Below are 25,341 nucleotides of genomic sequence, written 5' to 3'. Positions count from 1 at the left end.
TATATTTCTGAGTTGTAAAAATTCCTAACAACAGAAATTCAAAGTTTCTTTATTTTTAAAAAAAATTTTTTTAATGTTTATTTGTATTTTTGAAACAGAGAGAAACAGAGCATGAACGGGGGAGGGTCAGAGAGAGAGGGAGACACAGAATCTGAAACAGGCTCCAGGCTCTGAGCTGTCAGCACAGAGCCGGACGTGGGGCTTGAACTCATGAACCGTGAGATCATGACTGGAGGCGAAGTCGGACACTTAACCGCCTGAGCCACCCAGGTGCCCCTCAAAGTTTCTTTAAAGAGAGTTAGAGGTTACTGCATTTTGGAGGTGGACATGAGTTAAAGTTTCCTTGGAAGAGCCATTTGTCAAAAATTCATCAATTGCGCATATCAAAGAATAGGGGGCTTGAAAGGTGGCTAACACCTACCAAGCCAGGCTTTGGAATTACTCTTGACCTCTGAGATCTATTATCAAGTGAAAAACACGAATTACGGAGCCCAGGGAACACATGTGGATGAATTGAACATACACATTTGCCTCTCTTCCCCAAACTGCATTAAATAGAAGAGAAAAAAATTAAAAACACCTCAAATCCACAAAGACCAGAGGATAGAAGACAATATCAGAGAAGGAATCAATAAAATTTTGGAAGCTAGAACCAGATAGGCAAACATATAGTTGACTTTGCATGCCAGAGAAAGCTAAAAACTGTCTATAGCACAGAAATTTTCCAGGCAGCTTCTGAGGCAGCAGTGAAGGTAGGGGAAAATGGAGAGTTGGTTGAAAGTTTGTAAGAGAGACAGTTGGATCTTTAGAGCTTTCCTACTTCCTGACCATAGCCTGGAGTCTTCTTGCTGGAGAAGTAAACCAAGAGAGACCTTGGAATCAGTCACAGTTGGTGGGAACAAAAGAGCTCATCTCACCAATGGTTACGTGAAAATACACTCAGTAAATTGTGTCCTCCTTTCCCTAACAGAGCTCCACAAAGACAAGGGACCGGGTTGGCCTCAAGAGAAAAAAAAAATTCATATAATAGATCTCCTCCTGATCACCTTATATAAAACCACTTCACAATAACTGCCATCCATAGAACTTCCAGTCAGCTCATAGTTACCTCATCTTAAGTAGATAGGCTAGGATTACTGGACATTTAAGAAAATCTATTACACCAAGGACAAAATAACAAACGGAACAAAAGAAACTCCAAGGAACAGAGACCTTGAAAATAACATCAAACTTCCCCCAAAAAAACTATAATTAATTTCTTCAGAGAAATAGGAGACTACACCCATGACCTAGCTTCCTATTGCAGCTATATAAAAGGAATACTCAGAGAATATAAAGAGATCTTAAGTATTTTTATAATAGAAAGGTAAAAAAGTAAGTAGAAGGGTTGGGGAAATAATGTGAAGAAATCTCTCAAGAAAATACAAAAAGAAAATGCAATAAAAAATAAATAAAAGATGAGAAAATTAGAGGATCAGACCGGGAGGTATGATATTGAAATAGGATTTCAGAGAGAATAGAGATGGAATAGAAATGAGGCAATCAAAGAATTAATACAAGAAAAATTTCCAAATCTGAAGAACGTGAGTCTCCATGCCCATTAAATTCTGTAAGAGAAAGGAAAGTCAGAAGAGAGGTGGACCTGTTTCTATGTTAGCAAAAGCCAAAAAAAAAAAAAAAAAAAAAAAAATCTTACTTTACATGGTTGCTACCAGGACTGAACTAAAGGATATTTCCTGTGCACTTAGAACTGTGCCTACCATATATTAGTAGTAAGTGTAAGAAAACTATTCAGTGAAGGTGCTTGCATTAGTTTTGAAACAACTAATGGTTCCTCCTTTTCATATTTCTCCAATCCATCTATGTTGGTTGAGTGGTAGCAACAAAAGAGTTTTATAGCTTCACACAGAGTGAGTCTTTGCTGATCATCTGCTAAGCCCTGGGAGTCAACATTTCCAAACAGGCCAGCTTAAGCTGAAGAGAACCCTTGGGCTCTGATTGGATAAGGCATCCAGGACTGAATGAGACTAGTGTGCAGTTCACCTTAGGGTATGGTCAATTCAGTTACTCAGTAGCCTTAGCTGGGAGCTAAGCCGCATCCTTATTTTGGAGTTCTCAGTTCTACACAAAGATTCCTTATTATCAATGGTTCCAAAGAAGTGGAACTCAGCATTAAAAGAGGTGTACCTTCTCTCTAAAACCCCAAACTGACCGCATTACCACAATTAACAAAACCCAAATCAGTAACCATGCTTCCTGCTTAATCCTCCAATTAAGTACAACACAAATTCATGCATCTTCTTTATCATAAGTCATTTTAATTGACTAATTAATGCATGGATAGTGACCTCTCTGCTCACTTTTGTGCTTGGCTTGGAGTTAGTTCTTCCATCTTTATCTGCCCTGGACAAGAGGGCCAGCAGGACTTCAGCACCCTGGACCAGCCCAGCCTTGTTCCATCAGACCCTTAGAGCAGAAAGTAGGAAAGGAAGTCATTTGTTCTTTATGTAACAACTTTATTTTACAGAGGAAGAAAGAGAGTGGTTGAGTGATTGATCCAGAACAATATGCAGTGAGTGGAAAAGCCCATCTCCAGAATCCTGGCCCAGGACTCTTGATCAAATTCTGGCTTGATTAACTGCCCTTGTTCTTCCTGTTGTCTTCTGTTGCACACTTTTATTTACTCAAGATCAGCTCAGTAGTTATTTCTGTTTTCTGCCTTCTGGGAAGTTTAATTATATAAGAAAGAAAATGTTGAAATGGAATGTTAGTCATTAGAGTATCTGTGGTCCACAATAGCCAAAATGCGGAAGCACCCAAGTGTCCATCCACAGATGAATGGATAAACAAAATGTGGTATATACATACAGTGGAATATTATTCCACCTTAAAAGAAATTCTGGTACATGCTATATTGCAGAGGAAACTTGAAGACATTATGCTAACTGAAGTAATCCAGGGACAACTCTACTTATATGAGGTACATACAGTAGTCAAATTCATAAAGATGAAAAATAGATTGGTGGTTGCCAGGGGCTAGTGGTGGGGGTGGAAGATGGGGAACTCTTATTTAATGAGTACAGAGTTTCAATTTGGAAATACAAAAAAGTTCTAGAGATGGATAGAAGTGATGATTGCACAACCATGAGAATACACTTAGGGCACTGGATTGTATACTTAAAAATGGTTAAAATCATGAATTTTATGTTGTGTATGTGTGTGTGTGTGTGTATAATATATTATATTATAGTATATATTATATATATATTTTAATATATATAATATGAATATTTTATATATTATATTTTAATATATTACATACATTTATATTATATATTTTCATAATATATAGACAAAATAAAAAATTTTTTCTGCTTCCAGGCAGCCACTGGATGACACTGCGATAAAATCTTGTGAGTGGCTTGAGGCCATACATGGTCCAGCTGGACCCATTCCAGATTCTCTCTCCATTCTTTCATGGTTTCCTCTCCTACTTCTCTTTCTTCATGTCTGATTCCCAGCCCCAAGTCAAATCTAGTTCAGAGAAACTGGATTTCTGAGGCACCAGGGCTTAGAAATGAAATCTTTTTCTATTTTGCTTGTATTTCAAACTTTGTCCACATTCCTCAGAGAACCCAACAGTCAATTAAGTTAAATTCAATCCACACAGTCAGTAGTATAGACTCTGCCTAAATTCACATCTCCAAATTTGTAGTGCCTTATTCTCTGACTCCTTCAGAACGATTTCTGATAATCGAGACTGTCCCCTCCTTGAGTATGGTGGGGCTAGAGGTGCTCTGCTAGGGTCCCCCTGGTGGTCCCAGGGAAGAACCGTGACTCTCTGTGCACCCCTCTTTTTCAGTGCACTGCTTCCTGTGGAGGGGGCTTTCAGAAGAGGACTGTGCATTGTGTCTCCTCAGAAGACAACACAACTGAAGACCGATGCGTGTGTGATCACAAAGCCAGACCTCCAGAAGTCCAGAAGTGCAGCCTGCAGGCCTGCAAGAAGAGTGCTGGTGGGTGAACGCCTTTGCCCAGGGGGGAGAGAACATTTCATCAATAAGGTGTCCTGTATGAATTGGTTGTGGATAATTTTAGTCCCCTTTATTGAGCGAAGAATCTTAATGCTGAAGAGGCCAGCCAGCTCCACTCAGAGCAAGCTGTCTGTTGATCTGGTGATCCTTGAGGGATTATCTCTTTCATTTTCCCGTCTCAAAGCACGTTCACACTGATGTCATCCCACACAGATGAGAATCACTTCTGTTTTTTCAGAAATTTCTGAGAGATGCTCCAGCCTTTCTCAGGAAACCAGTCAAGTGGTGAACGGCTGTCTCTATCAATCCAGCACCACTGGCTTAGGTCAGGTTCCACAGAAACAGCTCTGAGGTACAAATTTGTGTGCAAGGGATTCATTTAGGAAGTGCTCCCGAGGAAAACCATTAAGGGAATAGGAGAAGCAAGACAAAAGAGGGCTAAAGCACAGCCAGGCTGCTGTTTCAGACTGGTCCCACAGGGAAGCTCTAGGGTATAAGCTATGTGTCAGATCTGTCTGTTCCTGAGGCCTGTGAGCTGGACTTTCACACTCCCACACTCTTCACATTGGCCAATGGCTACACTGGGGAAAGTGAATTCGCAGGTCTTAAAAGCTCTCTACGTGGAGAGACAAAGCAACTCCAGGAGGGTCTGTGGGCAGTCCTCCAAAAGAGCAAGAATCACTGGGTATTAGAGGCTACAGAACAGGGATGCTGGGACTTAGCAGCGTAGGGGGTTGGGGTGACACATGAAAATGGACCAAAAAACATTAGGAGGGACACCTGAACAGAGGAAGATCACTGTTACCTGCTACATTCAACTTCCACTTTCCGAAAGCATCCTGATCTGAATAACGTATGGTCACCTTCGTCATTTAAGTCCATTGAGCTGCAGCCTGGCAAGGTTAAGTGGCCCGTTCATGAAGACCCAGTGGGCTGACTTCAGAGCCAGAGCACCAAGCCAGGTCTTCTCCTCACATGCGTCACTTCCTCGGGGGTGAAAAGAATCCAGCTTTGGAATCAGACAGCAATGGGTTTGCATCCAGTAGCAGCCTCTTTCTACCTGTGACCTTGGCAAATTATTTAACACTCTGAGTCTGTTTCCTTTTGGATATAAAGAGAATAATAATACAAGCTTTCTGAAGTTGTCGTGAAGATTTTAAACAGCAGGTATTAAGTGCCTTCAAAAAGAGAAAAAATTCCATCAACAAACCAGTTCAGTTACCTCCCTTGGGCAACTTACTTCATTTCAATAGACTACGCTTTCTTCTATCCACTTATGAATGAATGGCTTCAAGCATAAGCATGAACTCTAATGTCCGTTTCATTGGTATTTGAGGCTTCATTAATATGTGAGATTTTAAAATTAAGTTAAAAACCTAGGGAGGAGATTTTCAGGCAAAGAGAGGATTTTTTGATAGTCTACTTACATCCATTACAAAGCGGAGGGTACCTCCTGTAGATGTAGTCCTGAAATTGTGATTTAGATGGTCAGACTGAATTTACTCTGTCCCTATTTATAGAACTGACTATTAGACGTCATTAGCTAAGTGAAAAACCAGCATGTGGGTCAGACACAGTGGTGGTATTTTTCTAAAGATTGTTAGAGATTAGTGGTAGTGGAGCCTGTGTTCTGTTCATCTGTTCCTTGCCTCCTTCCAAGTACTGAGGGGACTGGCATTCAATGGAGACTGCCATTAGAATTCATACCCTGAGATTTTCCTTAGAGGTTGCGTGTTTACAAATCATGCAGGTATTCAGCAAATATTTGTTGGGCCCTGACTGACTCCATGCTAAACATAATGTCAAACAAGGAACAAAGCTGCAACCCAGTGACCCTGATAAGGGAGGTAAGAATGTTGCAGGAGTTCTTGGAAAGGGCATGGACTGGGACCTGGGGAGAGCAGGGAAGACCTGTAGAGGAAGTGAACGATGTGTAGACAGGTCACGCAAGAGGCTCCTGAGGGGCTTTCTGTTTCTGCAGTAACCAGGAAGAATACAATGTCATGGCACAGGAGTCTAACTCAAGTATGAAGGTCATGGGAAGTTAGGAACTGTAGAAAGCAAAGCTGGAGCTTGCGATGCATGCGGATGAGTGTGGACTTTATCCTAGAGCAGAAGGAGCATTGAAGTATTCCAAGCAGGGACATGGAGATGAGAAAGTCATGCCAGCTGCCATGTGGAAGATAGATAAGACCATTCAGGAGACTGCAGCTGTCCCCCAAGCCATAGACGTATGTGGCATGAACTAGGGTGGTGTGCAGGTAGGGAGAAGTAAGTGGATTCAGGAACTACTTGACAGGAAGATTTGGCAAGTCTCTGTTCCTGGGGGAATAACAGGGAAGATAAGCCCAGATTTCTAACCTGGGCAGCTGAGTAGAGGAGGCTGCCATTCACTGAGACAGGCCCCCCCAGGAGTGGGTTTGAGAATGAGGAAAGGAAATGAGTTCTGTTTAGGACATGTTTGTTGAGGTGACTATGAATCATTTGGGTAGGAGTGTCCTGTGATTGGTTTTCTACACAGATGCAGAGCCAAGAGGGAGATCTGAGCTGGAAATTCTGAATGTAATACACTGAGGGAGAAAATGCTTTAGATGTGATTGTCACGCGCAACTTCTTTCTGACTAACTTGCATTTGGGGGTGGCTATCATTGACTTTATTTGAAACTCTGAAAGAAGCTACTACCTAACGCTCATTTTCAGAGGTGTTATTGGTCCCTGGACTGGCTGCCTCAGCATCACCTGGGAGCTTGTTAGAAATGCAGGGTCTCAGGCCTCACCTCAGATCTACTGCATTTAAATCAGAATCTGCACTTAAACAAGATCCCCAGGTGATTTGGATGTACATTAAAGTTTGAGAAGCACCCTGTTCTAGATCAAGGAGCCAATTTGAGACCCTCTTCCCTTTGTGTCATCTCATCACCTTCTATGGTACCGTGTTTTTCAAATGTTAAGGCGATATAGTATCTGTCTGTATTGTGTTGATTTTTATATAATTGAAGCAGCAAAAAGGCTTGATTGACCATGCTCAGTGTTGTGGGCTGTTATTTTTAAACTCTATGTAGATAGTCTTTAACTGTCTTATCACTGGACAACGCCATCTTCAATAATCAAAACTAGGTGAAATGCATACATGGTATTTTTATCTTGAAATCTCACACTGAGAAGATGGTGACTAATAGTTGGGTGTCAGTGGATGCAAATAGCAATGAATTCCACTCACCTCAACAATTATCAGGGCAACAAAAGATAATTACTAGCTTCTCCTGAAGGCAGAGCCATGCTTACTCATACAGAAACAACATGAAGAGCAGCTTCAAGAAATTCCTTGATTTAAAGAATCTACCACCAACCCTGACCCCTGAGCCTTCTAAAATGCTTTGAAAATAAGTCATTCGGTGCCTGGATTTTTGTCAGTCAGCCAGCCATCACAATAAACATACACCCTGTGTCCATCCTGTAGAATCAGGTATGAATTCCACATAAGGTTTGCTTTCCTCCAGGCCATTTTACTTCCTTTAGATGCCATCAAAATTGTTAATGATTTAAATTCTAAACCAGAACTACCATTTCCATAGTAGAGACTATTAAACCCTTTCTAAATATCTAGAAGATAAAAAAAAAAATTAAAGATTTAACAAATTTTTAAAAATTTATCCAGAAATATGTACTATCAAGTATATTCTAGGCATTATATTCATAATGATTATAAAACAAAAGCAAAGCTCTTATGTGCACCATTCCTGGGTTGTTTTTTAATGAGGGAATGAGGGGTAGAGAAGGCAAGAAAAAGAATAAGGAAAGTAATGAAGACAGTACTTGGACCCAGAGTTGCTACAAATGAACATTTGAATCAGCAAACTTTCTACTCAAGAATATTCTTCCAGATGAATAGAATTTTGTGTTTTCATTTATTCAGCAAGTATTACTGATCACAACATATGTCTCAGACAAATGCTAAAAACTGAGGGGACAGAAATGAGTACAATACAGCCCCTGGCCTCAAGGAACCCAAACTCTGACAGAAACTGAATTTGTCAGCAATACTGAAATCGTTTTAAACTTTCTTCTATGGGAAAAATATTATCCTTTCAACCTAGACACAGCTGACAACAAAGAAACAAGCTTATACGTGTCCCTTTAAATTTCCAAGCGTGGTTTCTTTTGAACAGGCAGAGGCAAATTGAGATCTCCTCTCCAAGTCGCCCCTAATTATAAGCATTGTGTGTGCTTCGGCCAGGATCCAGTTTGCTGATGAATACAACAAGCCTTCATTGTTTTATTATAATAGAGAGAACTGTGCAGTTAAGCCGTGCCATGATGTTGGGCTCATGGTCATTATCTAAATGAGCTGCTAAACTCAGGCCTGGAACACACTCCCAATATAGGCCACCTCTATCCTCCACTCGTCTTTCAAGTTCCCCACTCTCAAACAGGAGCACCCCAGGATCCAGCATGCTCCCAGTGTTCTGAAGACCATTGAAAAGCAGACTTTGTGATCTCATGATTCCCAAGATCAGGCAAGAACACCAGGCATGGTTGAGCCTCTGTCAGTCACATAGGTGACCTAACCTGACAACAGGGGGCCCCGTGTGAGCAAATGAGGATGTTCTTTTCAAGGAAGATCTGTCCATGTGTCCTCCTCCTCCCCTATCACCAGTACAAGAGATTCATTCCCTCGGTGTCCGAGTTTTAGAAGCAATGAAACAACATTCAAATTCCAGCCACCATCTACATACCAGCTATGCAATGTTGGGCTAGTTACCAAGCCTCTCTGGAAGCTTCTGTTTTTAAAAGAAGAATAGCTATACCTACAAGTAAATTTCTACGTGCCTCAAATAAGGCAGTATATGTGAAGTATATTGTCTGGTAATCTGGTAAGTGCTTAATAAATTGTATTTCTGTTATTATTATTGTCATAGGAGGGGGGGGGGTGTATTACTTTCCTAGGGCTACCATAAAAGACTACCAGGAGCTAAATAGCTTAAAACAACAGAAATGTATTCTCACAGTTCTGGAGGCCAGATGTTCAAAATCAAAGTCTTAACAGGGCCATGCTCTCTGTCTAAGCTTCTGGTGGTTGCTGGCAATCCCTGGCTTTCCTTGGCTTGTAGCTGCATAACTTCAGTCTCTGCCCCCATCATCACATGGCCAATTCCCTCTGATGTCAGTGTCTTCATGTGGTTTTCTCTTCACTATGTGTACCTGTCTCCTCTTCTTCTAAGGACACCAGTCATTAAGGGTCTACCCTATTCTGATGTGACCTCATCTTCATATATGTCATTATTACATCGTCAAAGAAATATTTCCACACAAAGTCACATTCACACGTACCAATGGTTAGGACTCCAACTTTGGGAGACACTAAAACTTCGGAGGACGCAATTCAGCCCACAATAGGTTAAGGGATTTGGGAGCCTCTAGGAAGCCTGTTCTATAATGGTAGACATGCTTGAGAGGTCACACTTTAGCCCTCACAAAAAAGACTCACATCACTATAGAAGAGTTCAAGATGGAATGTAGTAGCACGTTGGAGCAAATATTGCAATAGTAATACAAGTTCGGAGACTGAGACAGAAGGGATCCACGTGGGGCAGCATGGCCAAAAGAGGCTTTGTGGAGAAAGGGGACGCAAGCTGAGCCTTCGCACTTCCTCTGTCTTCTTCCTTTCCCGAGGTGACCTCAGTGCTCACATTTCCGTGGCAGGGAGAACGTGGGGCCGAGAGCTACACCAGATGCACCTCTTCCATCCACCGTCCACAAGGGCTTCAGGAGATACTGACTGAGAAATTGGAGCAGACCTGGGACACCCAGGCTTCCATGCTGGCCCTGTTCCAAAGCCAGCAGCCTAGAGAGGAATCTTTGTCTCATTCTGAACAGCTGTCCACATGATGGAGGGCCAGCCCTCAAGGAGAATACTGGCCGCTCTAGCAGAGATGAGGGAGACGAGGACCTCCAATTCCTATTCCACAGTAGGAATCCCTGGCTGAAATGTGTGCCTTTCCTGAAACGTGAACGCACCTAAGAAAGTTTCCTGTGGAATTTTATAATAGGCTTAGGGAAGGGGCCTGAAGAAGAAAAGAATCAACAGTGAAGATTTTGGGGGGATCTAGGCACATTGTGTGTTGCCTATTCCCAAGTGCTGTTAAAACTTGCAAACAAAATAGGATTCTGACAGCGAATAGAAGACATTTATTTCTTCACAAGAAGAAAAAAAACACAAGGTGCATTCAAGGGAATGATGAGTTATGAGGAGATACAAAGCATTTTTTGCCTTCATGACCTGAAGGTGAAACACAGTATAAAGAGGAAAACATACTGTCACAGATTTTGGGTAAAGACAATGTTACCTCAATTTTTATTTCTACTGACAGTCCTATTTACAAAGGACAACAGCCTCTTTGTGAAAATGTTTTTCTTCAAGATGATTCGAATCTCTTCTGGAAAGAAGAAGGAAAAGCAGCCAGAGCTCTGAGAGGCACCCATGCAAAGTTTGAAACAATTTCACTTTGTAGAAGAAAAATCTGCTATTTGGGGCCTCACTGAATTTCTTCCAGCCCAGGACTGCATGGACCAGTCCAGTCTGAATACTGCTCCTAGAATGTGTGTGGTGTTGATGGTCGCTGAGAAATTCCCCGCTTCATGGATGAGGAGAGCAGGGCCAAAGGAAAAAAAAAATTGAGAAACTTAATTACCTAGAGCTGTTAGAGTAGAACAAGGATTAGAATCCAGGGGAATTATTTGTGTATGTCTTATGGCTTCATCTACCGGGTACATTTCTGGAGGGCAGCGACCACATTCTGTATACCTGTATCCTTTGCTGTGCTGAGCTATGCTCAGAACACATTGGTTAGTTGGCTAGCTGGGTGATTGCTTGGTGCTCTGAGTAATATGACTGATAAGAGCATAAGCTCTGGGGTCAAAACTGTCTCTGTTTAGATCTGGCTGTGCCACTTACTAGCCAGGGAACATTGTGCAGGTTTTTAACTCCTGTAGGCTTTACCATCTTCATTTGTGTAATGGAAAGAGTCATTTTTACCCGACAGTACTGCTGGGATGATTAAATGAGGCAATGCATGTGAAACATTGCATTCAACTGTTGCAAAACAATACTGCAGAGCAAAACATCTCTAAACTTGGGGACTACAATCATGTGTATTTTGCTCAGCATCTACAGATCAGTGGAGGGTCAGATGATCTAGCTTGTGGTTGGCTGGTCTTGGCTGCAAGCTGTAGGTCCGGTCTAGGTTTGTTCCATGTATCTTTCATCCTCCTTGGTCCACTAGGTGCATGAACCATGTCCTTCTCACAGTGATAGCAGAAGTTCATCAGGGCAGGCTCCTCCTCCTGCACCCCCCAAAGCCCTGCAGGGAATGCGCACTTAGGTCACATTGTCCAAAGCAAGTCATAGGGCTAAACCCAAAGTTAAGCAATGGAGAAGTATTCACACCCACCAGGCAGCCATGGCAAGGGTGGGAATGTATATGACACTGCTACGCAGGAGTGAAGAATTGTGGCTGATAGTTCAGTTTAACACAAATACTTTGCAGAGTGTCTGATACATAATCAGTGTTCTGTGGATGTCAACTATTATGAATTATTATGAAACCTTTCTTGGTAGATGCATAACATCTTCCATTAATAGAAGTTGTGTTCATTCACTTACAAAGGATAATCTTTGCTTTTTCTTATTTTTCTCTCCTTCCACAGATTTACTTTGCACCAAGGACAAGTTATCAGCCAGTTTCTGCCAAACACTAAAAACCATGAAGAAATGTTCTGTGCCCACTGTGAGGGCTCAGTGCTGCCTTTCATGTCCCCAGACGCACATCGTCCGCACCCAAAGGCCAAGAAAGCCACAGTCGCTCAAAAACCCCAAAGCATTCTAGTCCAGAAGGAAGCCACCCTCCACCACAGACTGCAGCAACCTGCTGATGGTATACTTTCTAGACCCAGGGACCACTGCACTGAGGTTTTTCAGGCCCAACTTCGGCTCAAAACAAAATCCACTGTGTTTTTTAGCCACAAAACATCCTTGCAAAAGGCGTGGGACTGTGATAGCTTGCTGTTCCCTGACAGGCAGGTGAGATATCCAGGAGAGTCAGGCATCTCCTGGGATTGGCTCCCAGGAAAGGTGCCAGATTAGCTAAGTCAGTGACATGATGTCTTTCCCCTCCTTAAAAATAAAAACAAAGACACCAGGATTTTCCCAGACTACCTCAGGAGTATCAAGAAACAGAACCAGATGTATCCAGGTAACAAATAATCTTGTTAATTTACTTAGGTGAAACCATCCTTTTTTTCCTTCCTGCTTGGGGAAGCTGTTGTTGAATACGTCATGGGAGAGAGCTTTCAGGAACATTCCTTTACTTCACCCAGGCAGAGGACCACTTTTTTCAGCCAGTACTCACTGGAGTCAGGGAGAGAAAGTGCTGGCTATATCACTCCGTCTACATCACTGTAGACTCCATATCTGGACTGTTTAGACTCCCTTGCATGCCTGGAGATATAAGAAGAAGAGAAAATGGGCAGAAACTATAAGATTTGTAAAGGTAAAAGATTTAGCTTCATTATACAGAAGACATTTCTGACTCAAGGATAATTTCTATGAAAACTCTTAAAAAGCAAACAAGCAGAAATCAAATTCTTGCTAGTATAAGAAAAGAAACATGGGTCTTTATTCTTCCCCCTTTCCTGGCAAATACATTTCCTTTGCAGAAGAATAGATGAGTCTTCCTGTCTGGCGTTTCCTCTCTAGCACTTTCCCTGCCTGAGTCATCAATTCAGGTCCAGCTGTGTTTCCACTGCTGGGGGTTTACACACAACAGCTACTCTAGACAGGTCTGTGGCTGCAACGCACCCCTGCCTACCCCCAGGACAGAAAATGGTGCTCAAGATTAAAATATTTCAAAGAACCAGGTAAACTGTATTAAGTACAAGAACTTGGAACGCACCTCTAGTCTTGAAAAAAAAAAAAAACAAAACTCAAAAGTGAGGTTAAGATGATCTACTTCCCAGTACACCCAGTAGTTAGTTTTAAGGTCTGTTTCCTGGGATGGAACAGGCAAGTCAGGAGAGACCCAAAAAGTGAAATGAATGTTGGAATGTTTATTCTGGACATTCTCACCACCAATCAGGAGGCTGTGGTCTCAAATACAAGGCAAGTTTCCTGGGTGGGTGGGTAGGGAGGGCCTCAAAGGGAAGCAGCCCTCAGAACCAGTTCTTGACAGAGCGGGAAGCAGGGATGTGGACTTCAGGTAATGGGTAGCACATTCCAGACTCATGCACAGGTAGTGTAGTGTCCCATAGCTCTGGTGGATTACCTATCCGTTCAGCAGAATGGTGCTATTGAATAATGGTGCTAATATCTAGATGGTGGCAGAACTAATATAAACATATAGATAGATGTACAGGTGGGCGAGTCCATATACATCTATTGAATGTGTGATGGTGTTGCTGGCCAATGCCAGTTCTATTGCTTGGATACTAGAAGCTTAAAATTTTTATATTATGTGCTTTTTCATTTTCTTTCAAGCCATTAATGTCTATTATTCTGATAAATTCCTGTGGAAAATAGAACACTGGGGTTGGGATGAAATTTAAGAAGGAGCAGAAACAGGAGGAAAGCAGAAACATTTACCTAAAGCCAGGGAGGTTATTTCTCAATAATAACGGCCTTGTGTTCTCTCTCTTTGAATTCAAACACTGCTGGTAGATGACAATCATTGGTGAAATACGTTTTAGAGAGAAGAGGTTTAAATGGTTAGTGACAGGAGTGGAGGAGAACCCAATTTTTTCTAATGAGGCCGTTTGCAGAGACCGTCCCCAAAGTGTAGTGTAGGCTTTCAGGGGGCCGAATTTAGCAAGCTGGGTTGATTTAACTTCACCCGGTACTGTACTATCTAGCATCAGTTTATGCATGCCATCAGAGACCCGGGTATGACCAGTCTTCCAGAACTCAGGAACAAACCTGGATTCCTACTGACCTCAGCAAACTCAACTAGGCCAGATTTCTCAATACACGAAATGGACCATGTTATTTATGACCCACATGGCAGAGAAGATGATAGACATGTGGGGAGGGTCTGGCCAGATATTCCATTCTAGGCCTTTCTCCAGTTTCTTAAAGGCAGGAAATGAGCCCCTAATCATGTATCACAGACGTTCACTGCCTGTATGGAGGCTGTGTCGTGAGATAGTTGTGTGGCATCTGTCAGTCTGTACTCCAGGATAGAGTCATCTGACACAGTTGTTACCTTGACAGTCACTCAGCTTTGGATCATCAGGGTTTTGACAGGTCCCCCTGCTTGCAGTCATAAAGAGGCCTCAGATTTAACAGGAAGGCTCTAAAGACGAGAACCTAGGTGGTACCTTCACCATTCCTTGGATGTTCACAGGGGACAACATCAAACAGCATTGTTGATTTATTGAGTGCACGTCCTCCTTTCTTCCCACATTGAACAGGCAAGTGAGAAGTGTGGCAAGACATGCTGTATACACATCTGCTATGAGCCAGAGGGGCCACCGCAGGGTCTGGTGCTTAAATACAGTGAGGTTCTCAAACCCAGTTTGGTTTATTTCCATTGTCTTTCATAGTGATAGAGTTCACTGTTCTCTGGAAAGTTGTGGGTGAATTGAATTCTTGAACATTGAAACATAGTTTAACACACCAAGAGAAAATATTCCAAGAGACCAGCGAAGACTTTTCAAAAAAAGAAATAATTTTGTGGATACAAACAATTGCCTCTTCATGGAAATGACTTGTTTTACAATGGGTTTTCCTGGTGCAGTCATCCCAATGCGGTGCTTTCAGATATTTAATGAATGTTTACTTCATCAAGTTTCTGAAACCAATGTGAGAGATTTATGCTGTTTCAGGCTATAATTTCCCAATCAATTGGCTAAAATCCTTCAAATTCTAAAATCTACACCCTGCTACCCCAGAGACTGCCAATCTTAGCTCTTCTCCCTCTGACTTTAAGATGAAGTCCTGGGACAGTGTATTTGCTGCTCGGTGCACAGTGATTCACTCTCAGGGGAGAGACCACATGACGTGAACTGCCTGGTGCTACAACTTAGCCAACATATTTGATGCTACTCCTATTTTGTTGTATTGAAAATTCAAATATTGTTAGTGTTAGCATTATTTTAAGTTATGTCATTAAAAAAATCATTGGCAAAGCACAGTTCTACCCATGACTGTCCTCCACAGTGGTTGTATGATGTATATGGCCCAACCCATGTGCTCTCCCTGCATCTCTATGCTATGCTGTTTTTCCAGGCCCAGCCTCCTTTAGGGGTACCTTGGTGGGTACCTCAGTATTTAAAGCCAGAGTGTAATCATAGCCTGCTATCGTGTAGCATTAATAAAATCGCTAAACTCATTGATGTTTCCATGTGATACATTTACTCCTGCCGTGAGAGTCCCACCACCCACCAGTATTACCCTGGAATTTAACAACTGGAGGAGGATGCTGTCAACTTCTTCCTCCCACACTCCTTTGCAAATTTCTTCCTACTCCACCCCTAGATCATTATGTCATCAGATGAGTCACCTCCCCGGTGACGTAGAACATAGGTCCCTTCTTGTGAATGTTGATGCAGCTGACACAATCCACCATATGATGACCCAAAGTGATGCCTAAAATTCTCCTCAGTACCAGGTTCAGTACTGATGGAGGTCACACCTCCATCACCAGCTTTGTGGGATGTTGCCAGAGCTAGAGGTCCTCAGTGTATGCAGACTTGCAGTTCACAGCATAACCTATTCCCTCAATCTATCCAGCATGTTGACATAACGTTTAAGAGAAACTAACCCACCTCTAGAGGATCTTGCTCTGGAAATCCAATCCTTTTTCCAAAATGGTACCTAGCATAGCAAGTGTAACCAGCAAAAGTAGAATTTGGACATAGGGACATGGAATTTATTCAAATGGAATGAGTAAAAATGAGGCTGGCAAGAGCCAAGCATCTGTAGGCCTACGATGTTTGAGGGCATGCATAGGAGCAGTAGGAATCATTTTTGGTCAAGAAGACATCACAGAGGGCCATGAACACCTCCTTGTTTGTACCTTAAAAACTTTTCTTTCTGTGGGGCGCCTGGGTGGCTCGGTCGGTTAAGTGTCCGACTTCGGCTCAGGTCATGATCTCACGGTCCGTGAGTTCGAGCCCCGCGTCAGGCTCTGTGCTGACAGCTCAGAGCCGGAGCCTGTTTCAGATTCTGTGTCTCCCTCTCTCTCTGCCCCTCCCCTGTTCATGCTCTGTCTCTCTCTGTCTCAAAAATAAATAAACGTTAAAAAAATTTAAAAAAAACCACAACTTTTCTTTCTGTAATCACTGGGTAACTCTTATCCTACAAAACTCAGCTCAAATGCTATTTCACCAAAGAAGCCTACACTAACCCTGCCAGAAAGACTGAGGCACTTTTCTGTTCCTCCTTCACCATGAGAGAGAGAGAGAGAGAGAGAGCATGGGAGTACACAAGCATGAGTGGGGGAGGCACAGACAGAGGGGGACAGAGGATCCTTGTTGACAGCAGAGAGCCTGATGCTGGGCTCAAACTCATGAACTGTGAGATCATGACGAGCCAAAATCGGATGCTTAACTGACTGAGCCACCCAGGCTCCCCTCTGGAACACTAGTTCTTAATCAGGGGTGATTTTGTCCCTAGGAGACATTTGACAATGACTGGAAACATTGGGAGGGGAGGAAGTGCTATAAGAATCTAGTGAGTAGAGGCCAAGGATGCTGCTAAACATTCTACATGACAGCCCCCTGACAAATAAAGATTTGTCTGGTTCAAAGTGTGAATAGTTTTGAAGTTGAAAAGCTGTACTACAACAATATCACTCTGGAGTGAGTAGAAGCATTTCTGGGTTGCGTAAAACTGAGCCCACCCTAAAATTTAGAACTCATAAAAGGACCGATGAGGTGAGTCAGAAAACCTTCAAAGAAAAAAAAATTATCAGGATTCAAAGCACATTAGCTTGAAAAAGCATCTTAATGTTGGAGGGGAGAAAGGATTGTGAGCATAGTTCCAAAAGAGTCTTGAATCAGCCCCTGGGGGTTCAGGTGTTTGATCCTAGTGCTGGGGGCAGTAAACTAAAAGCAAATAAAATTGAAAAATGATATCTTGGGGACTTGGAATAACCTCCTCCAACTGAGGTTTCTACCCAAACAGAACAGATGTAATCAGATCAAATTAACACCTTTACTAAGGGTAAAGCTGGTTTAGAGAGCATACCGTAGATGCAGATGGAAAAGAGTTTTCCTATTCTTCTCTACATCTCCAGGTTTCAGGCTCAAGAAGGATGGGGGCTAGAGAGGGAGAGAAAGAGAGAGGTGGATCTCTCAACCCATTAACCTGTTAATAAAAGTATCCATGGCCTTTAAATGTTCACCAATGGCAGCATTCGCTCCTGTACTGGGAGGAGCTCTTCACAAGGGTGTCATAAAGGTCCAGAAGCATATCCCAACACTACCAACACTGAGTCCTCTTGTTTCTATGGGAGAGAGGTAAAAGCATGAAGGGAAGAGATGTGGTGGTGGGGGAACAGAGAAGGTATTATCTAAAAATGGTCCCTTTCCCAGAAATCCTAATTGAAGATAGATTTTTTTTAATTAAAAAATTATTTTAACATCTGTTTATTTTTAAGAGAGAAAGACAGAGCACGACTAGGGGAGGGGAAGAGAGAGAGGGAGACACAGAATCCGAAGCAGGCTCCAGGCTCTGAGCTGTCAACACAGAGCCCGACACAGGGCTTGACCTCACAGACCTCAAGATCATGACCTGAGCCAAATTCGGACACTTAACTGACTGAGCCACCCAGGCATGAAGATATTTTTTTTAAGATCATAAGGAAAAGACTTGTCAGGAAGAGTAGAAAAACAAGACCAGAAGTTAATGAGAGAGATCCTGCCTTCTGTGCCCACTCCCCAACCAAGCATTGCCCACACCTTCAATGGACAACCCCAGGCCCCTTCTTTTTAGTGGAAGAGCCTGGCACACCTCCATCACCAGCTTTGTGGGATGTTGCCAGGACTAGAGGTCTTCAGTGACAGTGCTGCAGCTTCTGCATATGGTGCCTGGCACCAGCATAATATCAAAGGATTCCCAAAGAAGCAGCACAGTCTGCCTGGAGCTGGGCATCAGACATCAGCCAGCCAGGGTGGGTGGGTGGGTGGGGGGGTGGTCCTCTGCCCAAATGCCATCTACGGTGGTGCCTCTGGCACCATCCCTGCACAGCATCCTCTTTGGCTGCTATGACAACTAGGAAACATCCCCATAGCCAGCTGTGTTGTGGCAGGACAGGAAAATAATAAGCTGTGGGAGAAAGTCATTAAGAGAATTAGTCCACAGGAGACATTCTCTTGTTGCTCCCAAACTATCAGAGAGGAATTTGCAGGGTCTGGAAATCCTTCAGAGCAGGTTGGAACAGATCCAGGGAAAAACTCTTAACCATCACTAACTATATTCTTAATTCCAGGCTAACTAGGATCTACTTACAATTCTTTTACCAACATACCACTCCTCTAGATGCAGCCCTTTGAAGGGAGGGAAAATATTTTTTGTTATTTCTATTCCTGGAACCTAGCTCACTGTCTAGCACACAGTGTGTGTTCAACAAAAATGTGTTGATGCCAAGTGAAGGATCTGGGAAGACACATGAAAGTCTTTTAGCAGCTGAGAGATGAAAGATTATTCTGGAAGTTGAACTTGATAATCCATTCAGAACCAACACAGAGAGCTAAACTAACCATCTTAGCTAGTAATCAACAATTAATTACAGGGACTTGAAACATTCCAGCAATTTTCAGTAGCGGTATTTGGGAACATGATGTGCCCCATGAAACACCCTTTCATGCAGGATCCAGGGGCTGAAGCTAAGGAGCCCAGTGTTTCCACTTTACTAGTGTCTGAGACTCATCCTCTTTCTGAGGTCTTCCCAGTGTTTGAAAGAGAGGCAGTGTGGTGGGAACCAAACATACGAAACTGGGAGCAGAAGAACTGGATGCTAAGTGTCTGTTCCACCACCACCAAGTTGTGGACTTTGGGCAAGTCTTCGACATTCACCTACATTTCTGTCTCCTGATGTGTGATCAGCTCCCTCACGGCAATAGTCATTTTTGCATTTATCATTAACACCCCAGTTCTCAACACCATGCCTGACATGGAAAGGATACCTGGTCAAGTGCAACAAACAGTTGCCTGGACAGCTCTACTTGTGAAACAAGTCTGGGTGTGTGAGGGCTGTTAAAGCCACAGGAAAGGGGTGCCTGGATGGTTCAGTTAAGCGTCAATTTTTCATTTCAGCTCAGGTCGTGGTCTCAAGGTCCAGAAGATTGAGCCCCATGTAGGGCTTTAAACTGAGAGCATGGAGCCTGCTTGGGATTCTCTCTCTCCCTCTCTCTCTCTCTCTCTGCCCCTCCTCCTACTCGCATGCTCTCTCTTTCTCTCAAAATAATTTTAAAAAACCACAGGGAAAACATGATGCATCTTCTGAATTATCAATTTGATGCAAAGTTGGGAGAAGAGAAGCATTTTTTTTTTTTAATAAAATATGTATGAGGTGCCTGGGTGGCTCAGTCAGTTAGGCATCAGACTCTTGATTTCAGCTCAGGTCATGATCTCATGGTTCATGGGATCAAGCCCTGCTGTGCAGACAGCATGGAGCCTGCTTGGGATTCTCTCTCCCTCTCTGCCCCTCTCTCTCACTCAAAAAAATACATGAATTTTATTAAATAAAGTAAAACACATATTGGATAGTATGAAATATAAGTCTTTAAAATAAAATAAGAAACTTCAAGGGCATTTCCTCAATTGTGGGGGCTACTTCAGTCAGCCCCCCTGGGCCTCTCTCTCCTGCCTCAGCATTCTTTGTGGAAATGTTTAAGGCTGAATTCAGTGCTCTTTGAAGTCAGATCTGCTCTGATATTCTGTGACATGATGATTCCTTACAATCTGGCCACTGTCAAAATCCCCCTGGACATCCCCCTCTGTCCCTCCAGTGCGACACAGTTCCTCACTGCAATCCCACCCACAAGGCTCTTTATTTGATAATCCAATTTTCCTGGCAGTCAAAAAAGCTTTGGTGGCAGCTGACTTCCTTTTTCCACTCCACCCTTCACCCCATCACCCTGCACTATCCTGGAACCAGTCATGGGCAGGATGCCAAGGAAAACAGCAGTATTCTTCCAGTTTCAACCCATGGCAGCCAACTGCTGAGACCATGACTCTGAGGATGGGATGAGCAATCCATCCAGGGCACTTCATCCAGCTGGTTTGTTTACCCTGGTCAGGGGCAGAAGGCTGGGGGCCGCTCCTGCCAGAGGGGACCAGCTGCAATCTTCTAGTTACGATTGCCGCATCCCAAACTTCCCCCAAATTTAGTGGTGTAAGAACAACCATCATTTTATTGTGCTCACAGATTCTGCGGGTCAGAGACTCAGCACGCAGGCTCACAGAGAGATAATTCATCTCTGCTCCATGATGTTGAGAACTGCAAAAACTTTGCATGAATGACTCTGTCCAAAGCTCTACATTTAGGGACTTGACCAAATAGACCAAATGTTAGCCTGGATTCTAGCAGCTTAAGGCCTTGTCCCTGGGACACCCCACCCTACCCTCACCTCTCATCCCACCCCAGTTGAGTTTCTGTCTGGAAAAGCTTAAATGTGTGGAAAGAATTTAGCATTTGTTCCAGCCAACATTTGAGGATAGGCCCATGACTTCCCTTTTCTTAGAGTATTTATTAAAAACTTGCTATAAATCCTTTCTCCATCCATTTGAGACATGTATGTATCTCCTACAACCTAGGAGTGTCTTTCTCTGGGACTGAAAGCCATTCCTTTGAAATACAATCATCAGGAATGGAAGGGTGCCTGTTTTTCAGTCTCTGTGGGAGGATAGAAACCTCACTTTGAGAGAGATGACCTAATGACATTGACATTGACTAACCCAATTTTAGTAATTTTTCACTTTATTACTCTGCTCAAGCCCCCACTCACTCCTTCTCCCCGTCTCTCACTCTCCCTTGAAAACACCATCACTACTGCACAAACTGGAGCTGAGCTCACATTAGTGAGGTCTCTTCCTACATTCAAGGGCAGAGGACATAATCCCACCTCTCAATGGAGCAGGTGCCAAATAACTGGGGCTTTGCTCTGAAACCACCTCACGCACCAAGTCCCAAGTTCCCTGTACAATAGAACTTCACCATTCACAGATTCTGTATTTGAGAATTGGCTATTTTGGAGTCACAACTCTAAAGTCAATGGTAGCAATGCTGTCACGGATACGTGCCACCTGCATGCATGGTCTCAGCTAAAGTTGCACAAAGCGATGCTCTGCCTTCTTGTTTCAGCTCTCGTATAGTAAACAAGTGTTCTTTTCGTGGTCTATTTAGTGCCATGTTTGTTTGTTTACAGTTTAGTGCTTTTTGTTGATTTCACTGGCTAAAATGGCCTCTGAGTATAGTGCTGAAGTGCCGTCTGGTGCTTCTAGGTGCGAGAAGGCTGTGACGGGCATTCTGAAGTCTGAGAGAACATTGGGTTAGAATGACCTCCACAGGTCATGGCATTCCATGACCATGAGAGTCAAGGTAAAGCATTCATGTGGTGTTCCATTGTCATTAATCTGCAAGAACTACACTACCAGTCCTAAAATCTTGCACAAGAATGCGGATACAGCTTTATTCAAAATAGCCAAGCCAACACTGGAAGCTATCCTGGTGTCTGTCAACAGCAGAAATGATAAGCAAGCTGTGATATATCATGAAACACTTCTCGACAATAAAAAGGAAAAACTATAGATATATGCAACAATATGCAAGGGCCTCAAGACATACGCTGAGTATGAGAAGCTGTACCCAAAAGAAGACATACTATATAATTCTTTCTTAAAATAAAATTTGAAAACAAGCCCAACAAATATACAGTGGAAAAAATCAGAGTAATAGCTGCCTCTAGGGGTTGGGCGAAAGCGGGAATTGACTAGAAAGGGCCATATGAAATATTGTTGGGCTCTGAGCCCAGAATTTCTGATTCAGGACCAAGAATCTGCATTTCTAATAAGTTTCCAGCAGCTGGTCTTGGAAGTCATACTTTGAGAACCAGTGCTCCAATCTAACCTTGATTGATTGATGCAGCAGACACCCCTGCTGTCCATGTCACATTTCCAAAGCCTTCTTTTCTTTCTGTATGAGCCTAGAGTCATCTTGCTTCAAGCACATGCTGTACATCTGGTTGCTTTCTGCTCCAGAGCACTCACGTACATGCAGCTCTGAAAGGCAGAGGAGCTAAGAGTGGGTGTGGACATCGTGGATAAATGTTCAGGACAAATCTGGAGGACCCTCCATGCTTCGCAGGAGGGGCTAGCATTGTTGCCCACAGCAGCAACCTCTTTTTTTTTAACCAGCATTTTTTTTTTCCTTTTTAGCAGCAACTTCTATAGCACACCCTGAAGTTCGCTTTTCCATCTTCCCAGCTCCCTCACTTCTGTTTCCTGAGACCACCCTCCATATAAGCTATTCTATCCAAGTCCTTGTCTCAGGTTCTAGGGGAACCCAAACAAAGATAACTGGTGAATATTGGGAGATGAAACAAGGCTGAAATGATCACAAGGGTGGCACCTGACATTACCATAGAAAAGAAAGATGGTGGATGATGTCCCTCACTTTGAATGTGCTGCTTCCTTACCAAATCTAGCGTTCCACATTTCCCATTTGAACCTCCAGTGCCTATTCCATTCTTCTGCAAAGATCTATCTGCTCTCACAGTTTGGCCTTGGCTGGGGCAGAACCCAGGATGGTGGCTTGGTGTCACAGGGCTGAGTACAAGTGGCTCAATATAAAACACCATTTTTCCTGCTGGTCAGTAATGCCTGTTTCTCAGGACACTCCCTAGATTCTGACCTCTAGGTCCCCAGATGTCCTGCCTGATCTCTGAGCCCCTTGAGAGTCTCCTGATCACAAAGTTAATGCCTCACACTTCATCATTGGATTCTGCTTCCTTATTAGGTCACTTTGGCTTGATCCTTATCTGTCAGGGGAAGCATTAGTTAGAACAGCATGAATGAAACACAGAAAGATGGTCATATATGCATGGCCCAGTGCAGTAAACTGTGAGGCCACCAGCATCCAAACATGACAGGTCTGGCTACTATGACACTCGGGCATACTTAGAGCCCCCAGACCCAAAATATTACACTTGGAGACAATCAATATTGGCAGGAACAAGAACAGCAACTCTCTGGAATCCAGGGAATGAGACATTATTATCCCATAATGAGGAGGTATTTGGGGACAGCCAGGCCAGCCATGGGTGTCCTCCATTCTCTCATGTCCCAGGCGGCCAGCCTAATGAGCTTGCTTCTCCACTCCCACACAGCCTCTTCATGATGCATCTCTGGAGACTGATTCTAGAGCTCTCCAGGGCAAGGGTAATTTCCCTGGTCTCCTAATTGATTTTCTCTCCCAAACCTCTCCCAGTGTTGCCTCATCTCGGACCTGCACATCCATGGTCCTAGGTCATCCTTACTGCCTCTGGCACAAACCTGGGCTTAGCCATGCATGGGCTGCCCCCTGGTGGCTATCTTCATGAAGAGAAAAGTTGCACAAACCTCCCTGGCCAACAGTCAAAGCTGGTATTTCCCATTTAAAATCACCGAATCTCAACAGGAAAGAAATCCCCTTGTGAGAAGAAATTAGAGTGGTAGACAGTGGTGGTGCCAATCAGCTAATAAACAGGAACACCTTTCTCCAACTCGGCGGAAATAATTGTTAATGGATTCCAATGGGTGGAACCTCAGGGGACCAGCTTAAAACTATAGCCACACAAAATGGCAATTTGTTTTCAGCTGACTGTCCTTGCATCTGTTTTTGATTTCAGACAACGGATAAACTAATGAAGCATGAGATTAAATTAGCTCTCCTTGACCCTCATGGGTTGGGAAATGAATTTGTTATGTATTGCTGGTACGTAACAATTGCCCTTTATTGACTCTATGATCCACCAAAGAGCAGGATATTAAGAAAACACTCCTTCACTTGTGTTCGGGCACATGGGCATCTGAAGCCATCTGAATGGGCATCTGAACCTCAGAAGCTAAGGAAGGAAGATGCAGGCTGACAAACATTTCTTCTCTCCTTCTTCCTTAGGGAATTACAACCTGGGAGCAAGAGGGTTACATTTAAATTAAAATTGTTGTCATATTAAAATTAAATTGTCAATTAAAATTAATTGTCAGATTACTGGGAGCAGGGAGATCAGAAAGGGAGGTGGTGCAGCTGTGAGCTCCATTGTAGGAATTTTTTTTTCAAGATACTTACCAAGCTGAAATCTCACTGACAACTCATTTGTACCATAGTATTCCTAATACATTTTCACAACACAATTCCACAGGCCAGCTTCCCCAAAGATGCATTGCTAGGCTATCATGCATGACCTCTGAGGTCCAAGGTAGAAAAAATACCACTCTTGCCAAGTAAACAAGGATATTCTGGGGCTCCTTGGCAGGTTACTTAGCAGATATGCCTCTGGGCTGTGTCTATTTGGCATGATCTTGTCTAGGGTCTTTGGTGAATAAGAGGGGTCCTCCTGACATTAAAGGCTGTACAGGTAAGAAAGTAGAGACCTAGTGTCAGCATAATTGCAGCATTCACTTGTTCATTAAGGATTTTAATTATTGACTGCCCATTAGGCAATGAGCACTGTGCTTTAACTTATGATCAATTCAAAGAAGTATTAAGTCTCCACCTTAAAGGAGTTTGCCATCCAGCAGAGAGCTAAACTAAGCATCTAAAAAAATTTAAAAATCAAAATACAGCAAAAGGGAATAAATCAAAAGATTCCACAAAGCAGAATCGTTAGTGTATAGGGAATCAGAATAGCCAGCCATCAGAGTTTAGAAAAATCACCCACAGGGAGAAGTCATCTGAGTAGCCCAGTCTAAGTACAATGACTCACTGAAAGAAATATGGTCCCACAACCAAAAAGCGAGTGGAAAGTATTTCCAAACTTTGCTAGCTTCTCCCAAAAAACATGAAGGAATGCAATTCCAAACCTACATCTATATTTCTTTCCATTTTTTCTTCTCCCTTCTAGTCCCACATTTAGAGGCTAATTTTGTCCAACCCTAATTCTTCCCACAGTTGTCAGGAAGTCCCAATCCTCCCCTACTTGTCCAGCTTCTCCAGGCCAGAGTCTAGCTAACCACTCTCCTCAACTGGCAACATAAAACCCAGGAATGGGCTTGTCGATGACAGGACCATCCTCAGAGGGTCAGGACTGAAGGCAAGCTGAGAGGCAAGAA

General features: G+C 43.1%; 1 protein-coding gene across 2 annotated transcripts in view; it reads left to right on the top strand.

Annotated features, from left to right (window-relative positions):
- Positions 1–15,415, top strand: part of ADAMTS12 (ADAM metallopeptidase with thrombospondin type 1 motif 12) — a 327,563-nt gene extending 312,148 nt beyond the window's left edge. For both annotated transcript variants that reach the window (XM_019450692.2, XM_019450691.2), the window contains 2 exons: positions 3,863–4,016; positions 11,742–15,415. In XM_019450692.2, coding sequence (XP_019306237.2) covers positions 3,863–4,016; positions 11,742–11,920 — 333 coding nt within the window. In that variant the 3' untranslated portion in view covers positions 11,921–15,415. The remainder of the gene's footprint in view (positions 1–3,862; positions 4,017–11,741) is intronic.
- Positions 15,416–25,341: the final 9,926 nt, after the last annotated feature.

This window comes from Panthera pardus, unplaced genomic scaffold (assembly GCF_024362965.1).
Source record: "Panthera pardus isolate Hobbes unplaced genomic scaffold, ASM2436296v1 HiC_scaffold_2, whole genome shotgun sequence".
In the NCBI taxonomy this organism is placed as follows: Eukaryota; Metazoa; Chordata; class Mammalia; order Carnivora; family Felidae; genus Panthera; species Panthera pardus.
The sequence above is the reverse complement of the archived record's forward strand: the minus strand, read 5'-3'. Positions and strand labels throughout refer to the sequence as shown.